This window comes from Sorex fumeus, unplaced genomic scaffold (genome assembly GCF_029834395.1).
Source record: "Sorex fumeus unplaced genomic scaffold, SorFum_2.1 ptg000072l, whole genome shotgun sequence".
Classification (NCBI taxonomy): Eukaryota; Metazoa; Chordata; class Mammalia; order Eulipotyphla; family Soricidae; genus Sorex; species Sorex fumeus.
Genome location: NW_026606129.1, coordinates 21,294,183 through 21,307,236, shown reverse-complemented (window position 1 = coordinate 21,307,236; position 13,054 = coordinate 21,294,183). Strand labels below are relative to the sequence as shown.

The following is a 13,054-nucleotide window of genomic DNA, read 5'->3' as shown; positions in this document are numbered from 1 at the left end:
GAGTTTCGGTGAAATGGTATCACCCTGCCACACCCCTCTCTTGACATCAACGATCACTTCTTTGTAGAATGGTGAGATCCTGGTAGTGAATCCGCAATACAGCTCACGGAGGATCCTGATGTATTGGGCTTAAATGCCCTGATTGGCTAGGGCTTCAATGACCGCTTCCGTCTCAACAGAATCAAAGGCCTTCTTTAAATCAATGAACGTTAAACAGAGCGGCATCTTGAACTCCCGAGAAACCTCAATGAGCTTGGTTATCGTGTGCATATGGTCGATGGTGCTGAATCCTTTGCGGAACCCTGCTTGCTCGCATGGTTGTCCTTCATCTAGTGTTCTGCCAATCCTATTTAGGATGACTCGAGTGAACAACTTGTAGATGACAGACAATAGGCAGATCGGGCGATAGTTGCCAATGTCATGGATGTCTCCCTTCTTGAACAGTAGTACGGTCCTGCTGGTTTTCCACTGGGACGGAACCTTGCATACAGACAGGTAGCGAGTGAAGAGCCAAGCCAGTGTATTGATGAGTACTGACGGCAGGTTCTTCAGGTGTTCAGGTCTGACCTTGTCTGGGCCGGGTGCTGTTTGTTTCTTTACCGACGAAATGGCGTGTCGGATTTCAGAAGGGAGAACTTTGGGAACGACATATCCATCCTGTGGAATTTGGTATGTCGGCAAGTGGACATGGCTATCGAAGAGATTTGAGTAGAAGTCATGGATAATCTTCTCCATTGCCGTTCTGGAGGATGTGATGGATCCATCAGGACATCAGAGGGCAGTCATCTTGGTCTTGTAGTTGGCGAAGGACAGGCGGGCATTATGAATACTTTTCCCGGCTTCTGCCGCATCTACCAGCACTTCTGCTCTTCTCTCTTTGAGGTCTTCCTTGATCGCATCTCAGAGATGCGAACAATGACAAAAATATATTAAAAAAATTTGATTTGATGTTTTTAACATCATATTTTTTCCTATGGAAACAAAGACCATTTACCTATTGAAAATAGTAACTTACAATTATTGCAATGAAAGAAAGACACTAAAAGAAACACAGAAAGACATAAAAAGAAAGAAAATACATTTTTTAAATGTAGAATCAATTTCTTTGTTGAACAAAACTACTTTGCTCTAGTGAAAAGTAGTTCTGGATAATGAATTATAAAAATCAATTGGTAGTTCCTGATACTGAGTTTGGAATATCAATTTAGGGCCAGAGCAACAGTACTGTTCCTACCCAGTTGTACTAGTAGGGTGTTGGGTTTACATGCAGTCAGTTTGGGTTTGATCCTTGGAACAATATATGGTTCCCCAAGCCCTGTCGGGAATGATCCCTGAGTGCAGAGCCAAGAGTAACTTCTGAGCACTACCCAGTGTGATTCACCCTCCCCACCCCATACAGAAAGGTGTAAAATAACAATGTAAATCTTTTCTTTAATTGCCATATAGTTAAATAATGGTATATCAAAATGACAAAAAGCACATAAAACTAGAAATAGCTGAAAATGGTAACTCTTTTTGAAAGAACTAGAAACTAGAAATTGTCCCAGTCTGTTTACACTTGCTATAAAAACACATTTTAGAGAAACAGTGTGATATAATAGAAAGATCACAGGCTTTAGTAGAAAAATAGCAAGTCCTTGTGATAATGTAAAAAAAATCCCCCAAAACCATTAAGATTATTTTTGACATCTGAAACAGAAAAGAGATTTACTTTCCACCTTGTTGGGTATTTGGTGGTAGAAAAAGATAAATAGCAACCCACTACAAGTTTGTATGTAGATAAATACCCAAGATGAAAATCACTAGTATCATTAGAGTCTTAAAAAGGAACTGGGTCTTGGACCATGTATAAATGAGGAGTTGCAAGCCTATCTGGAATTATGTTTCAAAAATTAGAATTATCACAATATATTGGGAAAAAATGGAACCCAAATACCACTGAAGAAAAATAAAGATAATATATTTTAATCAAAAAGATAATAATTCCCTGACCTCTAAGTACTTTTAAGTTCTTTTGCCATAGAAAACATTGATTGAACAAAGACTTAGTTTCCAGTATAACTTTAAGCAGGGGGAAATCAAAATGAATCAGGACTTTCAGGAGTTAAGAGCTGAGTGTTGAAATATGAAGGCATATCAAGAGGGCATATGCTGGAGTTGACAAAGGATGAGTTACACTAGGCAGCATGCATGCATCAAGTGTCACGTTACTCTACTATCTGGACTACACTAGGGACAAACTCATGCTGGGTCTTAAAGAAAATTAAGAACTTTGTTCTTCTGCTGACTTGCAAAGGCCACAAGGGAAGGATGAGCAAGGGGTTTAGGATATGTGTCTGCAGACTGAAACAGAGTGGTTGGTGTGATTTTGCCAAATCATTTGGAGTCAGACGACACTAAGGACTTTGGATATCCTTTAAGAGGTGGCTGAGCTGATGAACTGATTTAAGGGGAGAAAGAGAAGAAAAGCGTCTGCCATGGTGGCAGGCTGGGATCAGGGTGACTGGAGAGAAACTGAGGACGTTGGTGTTTGGAATGTACACGGGTGAAAGGATGGGTGCTGGAACAGTGTATGACGGAAACCCAATCATAAGCAACTTGTAACTGTGTATCTCATGGTGATTCAATAAAAAAAGAAATAAAAAAACTAACGCAAGGGTTTAATTGATTAAATGATATTTTGCTTTCATGAAAATCATTCTGAAGATAGTGCAGATTGGTGAGCATTGAATGCGTGAGTAGAAGGGTCTGTGGCCATAGAAGTCCAGTTCGATTAAGGCTGCAGTTAGATAGATAAGAAACAGGATCCAAACAAAAGCAGAAGTCTTGATAAAGGAGAGAAGGAGTCAAATTAGGGCAGTTAGAAAGTAAAACTCAAGTCTTGTAACCAATTAGATATGTGGGTAGTCTCAAATGCCTCAAATTTCTAGCTTGGAAAAATGGGTGGGAGGTGATACCAATAATGAGGGCAGAAAACATAAGAAGACAAATAGGCTTTATAGGCTAAATATTTAGGATTATTAGTTCATTTAGGGACAGGTAATTTTGGAGGGTATGAGATATATAGTTGCATTAACAGCTATAAGGAAACACAAAATTTATCTTCCAAGGAATTTATAATCCAAGAACTATATTTGACTGCTTAAAATTACTGAGAAAGCTATTCAATTGCTCCAGGAGCTAAATATGAACTATGCTGTAGGTAAAGTCTCATCTTTTTTTTGTAGGTTCTGCTAACCTAAAATAAATTTTATAACTTAGTATTTAGACTATATCAGCAAATATACATTGCCAGAATGTACTCTGTATCTCTCCATAGCAGCTGAAATTCTGTGCCTTTTACTGATGGCACTTCTCCAATATCACTGAAATTAAGTTCAGCACATCCTGGATTTTTATTATTATCCATAGTCACAATTATATATTACAATACAAGGTTGAGCAGCCTTGAAGCAGAGGAGTACTCAACCCATGGTCAGAAATCAATCCTTCCCTTGTTTTTCCTAAAAGAAAGTTAGGGGGCTAGAGAGCTAGTATAGTAAATAGGGCACTTGCCTTGCATGCAGTCAACTTGGGTTCAATCTGCAGCATTGCACGTCATCCCCCACGCCCCGCCAGGAATGATCCCCGAGCTCAGGGCCAGAAGTAAACCCTGACTACTGCTGATATGGCCACAAAATAAAAATTAAAAAAAAAGAAAACTCCTCAGTAAAACCAACATTTATAAGAAAATAGGGAGCACATCAATTACACTGCATTCCATGAGCCCCTTGTCCAATGTTAAATCATTACCTATATTTAATTATTAATTAAATCATTAATGTTAAATTAATGCTAAATCATTATTATAAGAAGTAGTAAAAAGGAGCAAACTAGGTTTCAGTTTTCCTGTATCATATTTCAGACCACAAAACATAGAAAGTTTAAGATGTTTTAAAACAAGTATAGAATACTTCATACTTCTCTTATCAACACAATTCTATCACCGCCAACGATTTATTATGACAAAAGACTGCTTTTAAGTCATTCTGTTTTTAGGGTGGGGAGATGGAACAGTGGGTAGGGAGCTTGCTGGTATGCAGCAGACCTGAGGTCAATCTCTGGCACCTCATGCAGTCACCTGAGTCACACCAGGAGAAATCCCTGAGTGCAGAACCAGGAATAAGCCCTGAGCATCATGGGGTGCGGGCCCCAAATGAAGAAAACAAAACACCTAGCTACTTTTACCCCTTTCCAGTCTGTGTCATAGTGATTTCTTCATACATATATTGGCCTCTCTGAGAGAAGGAAAAGTCTGATTTATTTCAAAGAGTTGACATATTATTATACTTTGCATAATGTCAATGTTGACTAAATATTGTTGAAGGAATGACTGATTAAATGAGCAGATAAATTTTTTTTCAGAGCAATTAAGTACTTTCATTGAGCCTCAAATATCCCCCTATCTGGTTACTCAGGATCTTTAATATTATCTAGCCATGCATGACCTTTGAGCTATATGTGATAACAAATGTTAGAATCTAGAAAACTATATGTACCTTGAGTATAATGTCTATCTCTAACCTATTAGTTACCTATTTTCTATATAATGACATCAAGACAATTTATTTTATTTTTAAGGACTATATAATCAACTTATTTGCATATCTCATTCATCAAAAGAAAAACACTTCTAGAAAAAAAAATAATCTAATTCTTGCAGAGTTAACCACCAGATACATTGCATGGAAATTATAAGGAACATTATGATGACTTCCTTATAGGAGACAGAATTCATCTACAAAGTAAAGAGAATCAGAATTAAGAATTCTCTTTGTTTCCTTCCTTCTGTTTTTAGTAATTTAGAAATGATGTTTAGATAAAGAATGCAATTTCATTTAATACAGCCAACCTAAATGTGACGGTGCATAATGAGGAGTTTCTTCAATTAATATTGTCAGAGACATGAGACAGAGAGGAAAATCAGCTGTTTTAAAACATACCACATAGTTGGCCTGGTAAATAAAATTTTTAAGTAACCTGGAATCAGCCGAGTCACTGTAAAGTCAAACACCTGCATCAAGCATTATTCTTTTCAGGGACCACATTCTTAGACTGGTTTCTCATCCATAACAGACCAAAATATTACTACAGGATGAAAACGCTCCTTTATCACCAACATTACTTCTAGGTCAGAGAACAGAGAATGAAGGCACTGCTGAGTACGTTTCCATAACTAGGTATACTCACAAGACATCGCTAAATTTGAAGGCTACACTTCCTCCCTCCTGATCTGGACCTCAGAATCAAAGAGATTTCAGGTGTGTGAGAGAGAGAGAGTCTATGTGCCTGCAGAATCACAGGACGTGCCCAAGAATTGTTCCATAGAAACATAAATGTGAGAAGACTGGGCTTTGTGTGCTAGTACAACAATTACAACAATGGGATAGCAGTTGTATGTATTTCTCAGATGGTGTCAAAATTCTCAACTCCTGGTGAGATAGGAGCAGTAGTGGAAGGTCTTGGGCACATTGGTGGTGGTGGTGGGACATATTAACTTCACACATCAATACCCTGGACATAATGCTATTGTAACCATGTTGCCTAAATTGTAATAACAATAGTAATAAAAGATTCTCAATGCCTCATGTACAGATCCTATCTAATGAACTCCTTGAGTACAGACAGGGTATATGATTTTAGAAGTATGTTACAGATGAAATCAGATCATAATCAGTTGAGTTTGAGCTAATCAGAAGGGAGATTTTCGTGGGTGAGCCTGATTTAGTAAGAAGAGCACTTTATAAAAAGAAGACACATCGGCTGGTATTGAAGTAAGCTTTCATTGTTATGTTCTAACAATATGGAAGACGCTTTTGGAGGGGGCACGTCTTCTGGAGTCTCTGAGGTTGCTGTCTAACAGTTAAAAATAGAGATCTTAAGCTGGAGAGACAGTACAGTAGGTACCATGGTTGCCTTGCAGTTGGCCCACCAGGATTTGATCCCAAGCATCACATATGGTCCCCCGTGCACCACCACGAGTAAATCCTTAGTAAGAGAAGAGTAATCCCTGAGAACTGATGGGGATAGCCCAAAATTCCCCATAATTTCTTTCAAATAAATTAAAAACTGGGGCCTTCATCATAAAACCATGATTTAATTCTTAACCTTTCCAATATAAGCTGGGAAGGAGATCTGGACTCTCAGCTCAGGCCACAAATCCACCCATTAACTTTTTTGGCTGCTTGTATAAAGCTGACCAGAGGCTGGAGAGATAGGACAGGGAGTGGGGAGCTCGCCTTCCATGTAGCTGACCCAGGTTCAAGCCCCAGTATACCCCAAATGGTCTTTCAAGCACTGCCAGGAGTAATTCGTGAGTGCAGAGTCAAGAGTAACCCGTGAGGATCACTAGGTGTGGCCCCCAAACCAAAAGATAAAACAAATTAATATAAAAATATGACCAGAGAACCCAGAAAATTCTTGTCTGGATGTCTGAACTTGAGGAAATATGAGAAAATAAGTACTATTCTATTGGTTATTTTCGATTCTGAAACAGAAAATTCCCTGAATAAGAAATTACAATAAAAGAAGGGTTGGAGAGATAGGACACTGGGTAAGGTACTTGCCTTGCACCCAGATGACCAGGGTTTGATTCCTGGTACTGCACATAGCTCCCCAGAAAATGACCAGGAATAAGTTCTGAGCACAGAGCCAAGAATAAACCCTGAATACAGTCAGATGTGGCTCAATCAAAACAAAAAAGAATAAAGAGATTTCTGGTGGCATCTAAACTAAAAATTCAAAACAGTCTTTATAAATTTATATTTGTAGGGAGATGTATAGAGTGCTTACATACATAGTTTTTCAGTTAAGTTATTTATAGGCAGAGAAGAGAAGAGTAACCCCTGAGAACCGATGGGGATAGCCCAAAATTCCCCATAATTTCTTTCAGATAAATTAAAAACTGGGGCCTTCATCATAAAACCATGATTTAATTCTTAACCTTTCCAATATAAGCTGGGAAGGAGATCTGGACTCTCAGCTCAGGCCACAGATCTACCCATTAACTTTTTTGGCTGCCTCATGTACAGATCCTATCTAATGAACTCCTTGAGTATAGACAGGGCATATGATTTTAGAAGTATATTACAGATGAAAATCATATATAAAACCTATATAAAAATGGACCCATATGATATTTTTTATTGGTTAAATGCTTTTGCTAGTGACCTCCGACCCAGCAAAAACATAGGAAGATTACCACTGTTCTACCTTATTCCTTCCCCTGCCAATAGTACTGTGCAGATTACCCTTTTCTTTATGCTCTTTAAATTAAGGGATCTTTGTACTTTGAGGAAAGTACAAATACAAAAAGAAAAACTACTGAAACTCAATCTGTAATGAAAACACTTCAATCTAACAAATTTTCTTACACTATTTTTAATAGTCTATACAGGAATGTATGAAATATTTATAAAAACAAATATCTAAATCATTATTGCTATTTTGTCATTTTCTTGATAGATTTCACTGGATTACAAACCTCTTTCAAAGCTTAAATTTTATTTCACTCCCCCATCATGTTTTTGGAAAGTTCTGTGTCTATGTTTTGACATGAATGGGAAAGAGGTAGATGAATATACTCATTACATTTTAAATAGACACTTCCTCTGAAAGTTTCACATTAAGTAAATACTTTTTCGTAAATGGTACTATATACCAAATATTTACACCAAATATTTGCAAATATTTGCACCCAAAAATATTTTTTAAAAAATATAGACTTGGGCCAGGGAAATGGTCAAGTGGCAGAGCACATGCCTGACTGTGTGAGTCTCTGAGTTTGCTCACCAGTATCACACAGCTCCCCAAAAATGACCAGGTATAGCTATGGTACCCCCAAGCAACCCCAGGTAAGAACAAAAAAAATCACACCTGTGACACTGAGCTGAACACTGATGGTGTGATCTGGGTTTTCCAGAGTACTACAAGGGGTGCCTCTATAAATAAAAAAATATTATGTACATACTTATACATTTCCTCCATATACAGAGTAATTGTTGTGCACTTAAAGTAAAAGTGTATTAACATTTTAAACATATACATTAGAGTCAGAGAACTAGAGCTAGCATAGCACTAAGCCAACCTAAATTCAATCCCTAGCACTGCATATCATCCCTAGAACCTATCTGATTCTCTGAGTATAGAGACAGGAGTAACCCTAAGTGCAGCTAGATGTGGCCCAGATACCAATAAATAAATGCACTAAATAGGTAAAAACAAACAAAACAAACTATGTAGAAGTGAACTATGAATAAGTCATTCTAAGAAAGTGTGTAGGGGGAGCTGGAGCGATAGCACAGCAGGTAGGGTGTTGCCCTGCACACAGCCGACCCAGGTTTAATTCCCAGCATCCCATATGTTCCCCTGAGCACCGCCAGGAGTAATTTCTGAGTGCAGAGCCAGGAGTAACCCCTGAGCATCACCGGGTATGGCCCAAAAAGCAAAAAAAAAATGTGTGTGGTGTATATATATTTGTTTGTGTGTGTGTGTGTGTGTGTTTGCACGCACATATGTTAATATTTCAGAGTGCTTTGAGTAGTTTGGGTACATGTAACAAGTGAAAGAAATTCACTGGAGTTACTATTTTCCCATAAACAAGATATATCTAAACAATATTTAAAAGGTGCTTAGTTTTTCCTTTTTCTTGGAGTTGAAGGTTGGAACACACATAGCAGTATTGGGGTTGGGAAAAGCTGGTATAGTACCAGGGATAGACCCAAGGTGAAAATAGGAGTTAGCTGCAGGCAAGGCAAGCAACTTAACACCAGTACTATTTCTTCAGCCAAGGTGCTTAGTTTTACTAAATCTTATTATATTTCAATTAAACACAAAGCAGTAAAGCATATTTCAAAAGTAAATGTATAAAAGTTTTATAAAAATATTTGCTTCAAAAACTTGAAATTTTATATTACATATAAGAAAATGGGTCTAATTAATAATCCACAATTATCTTTCAATTCTGAAAAAGCCCACTTCCTAAAAAATAAAAGAGAAAAATATTCTATTACAACCTTTAACATAAGCAATAAAGATTCACCAGATGATAAATTATATTGTTAAACCTTTTATGGTTACCCTATGATATTATCTCATCTGACAAAATAGAAATATTACATTATAGGCTTTAATTGTCATATTTATTTTTTTTCTTGGAGAAATCTTAGATGATATTTTAAATGTTGTTATTTTCTATTACAAGATTATGTAAACAAAGTATTAATAACAAAATATTGCTTTGTGTTTAAGATAGCAGGATGTTTTTCCAAAGCTATTACTTGCCCTCTTACCCCTTCATTAAAATAGCCATAATCAAATAAAATGAGTTATTAATATGACAAAAACACATAACAAACAAGTGGAAAATATATTAATACAAAATATATTTAAAAATACAATTTGAATATAATTCCCAATAACTTTATGGAACAGTTTTTAATTAGGAAGTAAAAATTTTGCAAATATATAACCTGGAACAATATTATTCTTCATAAATAAACAAGCACCTATTGCAAAAAACAAAGAGGAAGTTGTAGGAAAAGAGTTCAAGGATATCAGTTACCAATCATAATTAATAATTATGTAAAAAAGATGACAAAACAAAATATTATGATACTATATTGATTGTAGACATAAGAAAATTAATGACTAAAATTCTGCTTGAAGTATTTTAAGTTTCAAGGTTTTCAGGTCATCCTTCAAGAAAAATAAAGCAAATGAGATGATACAACCCTTTATCGTTGGGCGGTATTGTTAGAAAAAGAGTGGTCATTAAATGTTATCAAAAAAGTCTTGCCAAAGAAAACCTTTAGTTTACTGATCACTTTGAAGTTTGCTTTGCTAATTTTCAGACTGAATTTGTACTAAGTGGTCTCCTCCAGGAATGTCCCACACGTAGTGGCATATAAGCCAAACATGCTCTCAAAACAGTCTTAGTTTTTTTTTCTTCTAAGTGCTTCCCAGTAAAGATTTAAGTTCTATTAAATTTTAGTTTAATGTTCTATTTTATTAACATTAATGTATCATTGAAATTTAAAAAGAGCCATTCACAGGAAACCCATTTCTGTCTTCTGCCTATTATGTTATGAGAGAAAGAGGGTATCCCTATACAATGATGAGTCAAAGCCCCTCTCATTAGCAGTTGAGTTCTAAATATGCTACTACAGTAATTTCCATGGCTGTGTTGGGATGACTATGTTTTGCCATATTGCACTCCATTCAACCTCAAATGACAATAAGATAAGCAACCACCATTTGTCAGTGACCTCACCTTCAGCAGAAACATTTGTTATCAATGTTTAAAGCCTTTTGGATTTAAATGTCCAACTTTAAGAATAAACATCTACATGAAATTGGTAAATCCCCCAGGGAGTAAATAATAGCACCTGCAGTAATGGTTAAATACAAAAGTGGAAATTTTGTATGACGGGTGGGGAGCCAGTGCAGAGATAGTGACAAGTGATGGGAACTTGAAGCCTTAGTATAAAATTGTTTTCATATTGTTATCTAAGGAAGACAGATACATAATGCCACTGTTCTACATAGTGCTTGACATATTTAGACTATTAAAAGGGAGGAAGAGGCTAAAAAAAAGATAGCACTGGAATAACTAATCAAATAACCACATCAATTACCATGACTAAACTAGATGTCAATAATAAAAGTTGGGCAAAGTGCACCATTTCTCTCTCAAACTTTTCTAACTACTCCTGAAGCATAAAATCTATAACTCACACCCTACATAGTAAGAGTGTCTATCTAGACTACTGGAGTAGAAACAAAATTTAATCTGTTCTTCCATATTAGTTCCAAGAAATATATAGTAGAATTTTTTTAAAAAATCATGATGCTTGAACCACCAAAAAAAATCTTTAGAATAAATTAATTTCTAAGAATCTTGTTTAAAGGAAATAAAAACAAAGCATACAAAAGAAACATAAGTTAATTGGAAGGTGTGGGAATTCACAGTGAAAGTAACTGAGAGTGTTTCTGGGAGTGAGATTTTAGACTGACTGCCAATTGCAGGATGCGAGCCTGACCAACTGGTTCAGGATAAATTGAAAAACCTAGGAAGGAGCAGGGACCTGACCGTGGTACTGAAAGGCAACCACTTGCAGACACTTCGAAACGCTCCAAGCCTCAACCACCCATGTTGGTGTTGGTGTTGTTAGGGTTTTTTTTTTTCCCCAATGGTAGTTTAAACACACTCGTCCAGTAATAAGCTCCCTCCCACCTACCCCAAAATAGTAAGGATCAGAGATATAGCTCCGCTGCGCAGCACTTGTGTGAGGTTCGATCCTGGCGCCCCCATCCCACCCCCACACTCCAAAGTCAAAAACTTTTGTCTTTATATCAGCTCAGCCTTTATAGCGTCCAACGCCTCCTTTCCCACAGTCTCTTCTCGGGTCTTAGGCTAATGTCAGGATTGGGAGGGATGCGATTCTAGCATTAAAGCGGGAATTAAGATTCTGACCAACTCTGGGACACTTAAAAATCGACAGAAAGCTGGCCCTTTGGCAAACCCAGTCATCTAGTCTGCATTTCTTAAATTGGGGAGGGAAATCCTGCCCAACTGAAAGACCTCGGGGAAATGAAGCTCCGCGGGAGAAGTAGATTCCAAACTCTCTCTGGGGGAGCCCCGGCACTCTAGAAGGATAAGGTGGCAACACAACACCGTGGGCAATTTCCACTTTCACTGCATAAAATTACAACCCATTCCTTAAGTATCTGAGCACGGGTCCCGCTGCAGACGGTGACCAGGCGTGTCGATCTTTCTCCGGGCTGCCCCTCCAAACCAAAGAAGTCAAAGGGGGAAGCCACACCAATGCAAGAGTATTAAGATACCAAACCGTCCAAAAAAAAAAAAAAGACACCTTGGCGAGAACGGAAAGAAATTCACTCCTTGGTGTACAAAGCAAGGCGGGGACGAAAGTAATTTACATGACACACACGTTCTTGGAAAGGGGGCCAAAAGAAAAAAAAATCGTGCAAAGCCGTCCGAGAGGAAGACTTACGTGTTCCGTCGAAGCGGGTGGCGATGGTGTCGAGGAAGGTGTTCTGGGGCGCCAGTAATCCTTTCATAACCGGCATTTTTCCAGCGTGGTGTGAAATTCTCCATCAAAGTTTGCCCACCAGGATGGTTCGAGAGGAAAGTGCCAAAAAAAGGGAGAGCGGGAGCGTGAAGCTGGCAGGGGAGGGGTGCCCGGCGTGCAGAGCGGTGGAAGGCAGGTGGAGGGCTGGGGGGTGGGGGGAGGAGGATGCAAAGAGAAGGAAGAGTTTCCAGCGGCGGCTGCTCCGAGAGCCGCAGCCCTGCCGGCGCCCGCACCTCCCGGCTGTGCCGGGCTCGGGCTGCGCCTCCCGCCCGCGCCCGCCCCAGCCCCGCGGGACCGCGCCCCCGAGCCCGCGCTGACCCGGAGCGCCGCGGCCCGACCTCGGGCGCCGGGGGTCCTGCGTGGAGGGCGGCGCTGAAGGCTGGGCTGGGCCGGGAGCCTGGGAGGTCTCTTCGGGGCGCCGGCAAAGGCGAGCGAGCCTTACTCCCACCCCCGGAGCCGGTGAACAAAGACCCCTTTGTTCCCCGCCCGGTCCCTCTCCCGGGGAGACCGGAGTCTCGTGGGTGTGGTGTTGGAGAAGGGGAGGGGACCGGTCCAGGCAGGTACCCGGCCTCCGCCTCGAACTTGGGAGGAGGGGAGCGCCCCCGCGCCCCGCGCCCCGCGCGCTCCCGGCAGTGTCCTAGAGAGCAGAGGCAGCCGGGAGTCCGGGGGGCAGATGGACCCGCCCGTTCCCCGCCCCTGGAGCGGGACGGGATCGAGTTAGTTGCCCGGTCCCATCCCCGGCCACTTGGGTCGACGAGCCCGGGACGCGGTCCCAGGCGCCTCGTTTTCCTCCCACTGTTGGCCCTCCCGGAGTGGCTGTTCACAGTCTCTTTTCTCCAGATGGCTACTGGCTTCCCCCTCCCACCAAGTCCTTCTAAAGTAAGAGAAAATACTAAGTAAACCCTAGGGTTGGTTTATTTTTT

General features: G+C 39.7%; 1 protein-coding gene across 1 annotated transcript in view; it reads right to left on the bottom strand.

Moving 5' to 3' along the window:
- KCNH8 (potassium voltage-gated channel subfamily H member 8) overlaps nt 1-12,197 on the bottom strand; it is a 388,965-nt gene extending 376,768 nt beyond the window's left edge. Inside the window, exon 1 of the mRNA XM_056129473.1 lies at nt 12,054-12,197. Coding sequence (XP_055985448.1) covers nt 12,054-12,129 — 76 coding nt within the window. The 5' untranslated portion in view covers nt 12,130-12,197. The remainder of the gene's footprint in view (nt 1-12,053) is intronic.
- Nucleotides 12,198-13,054: the final 857 nt, after the last annotated feature.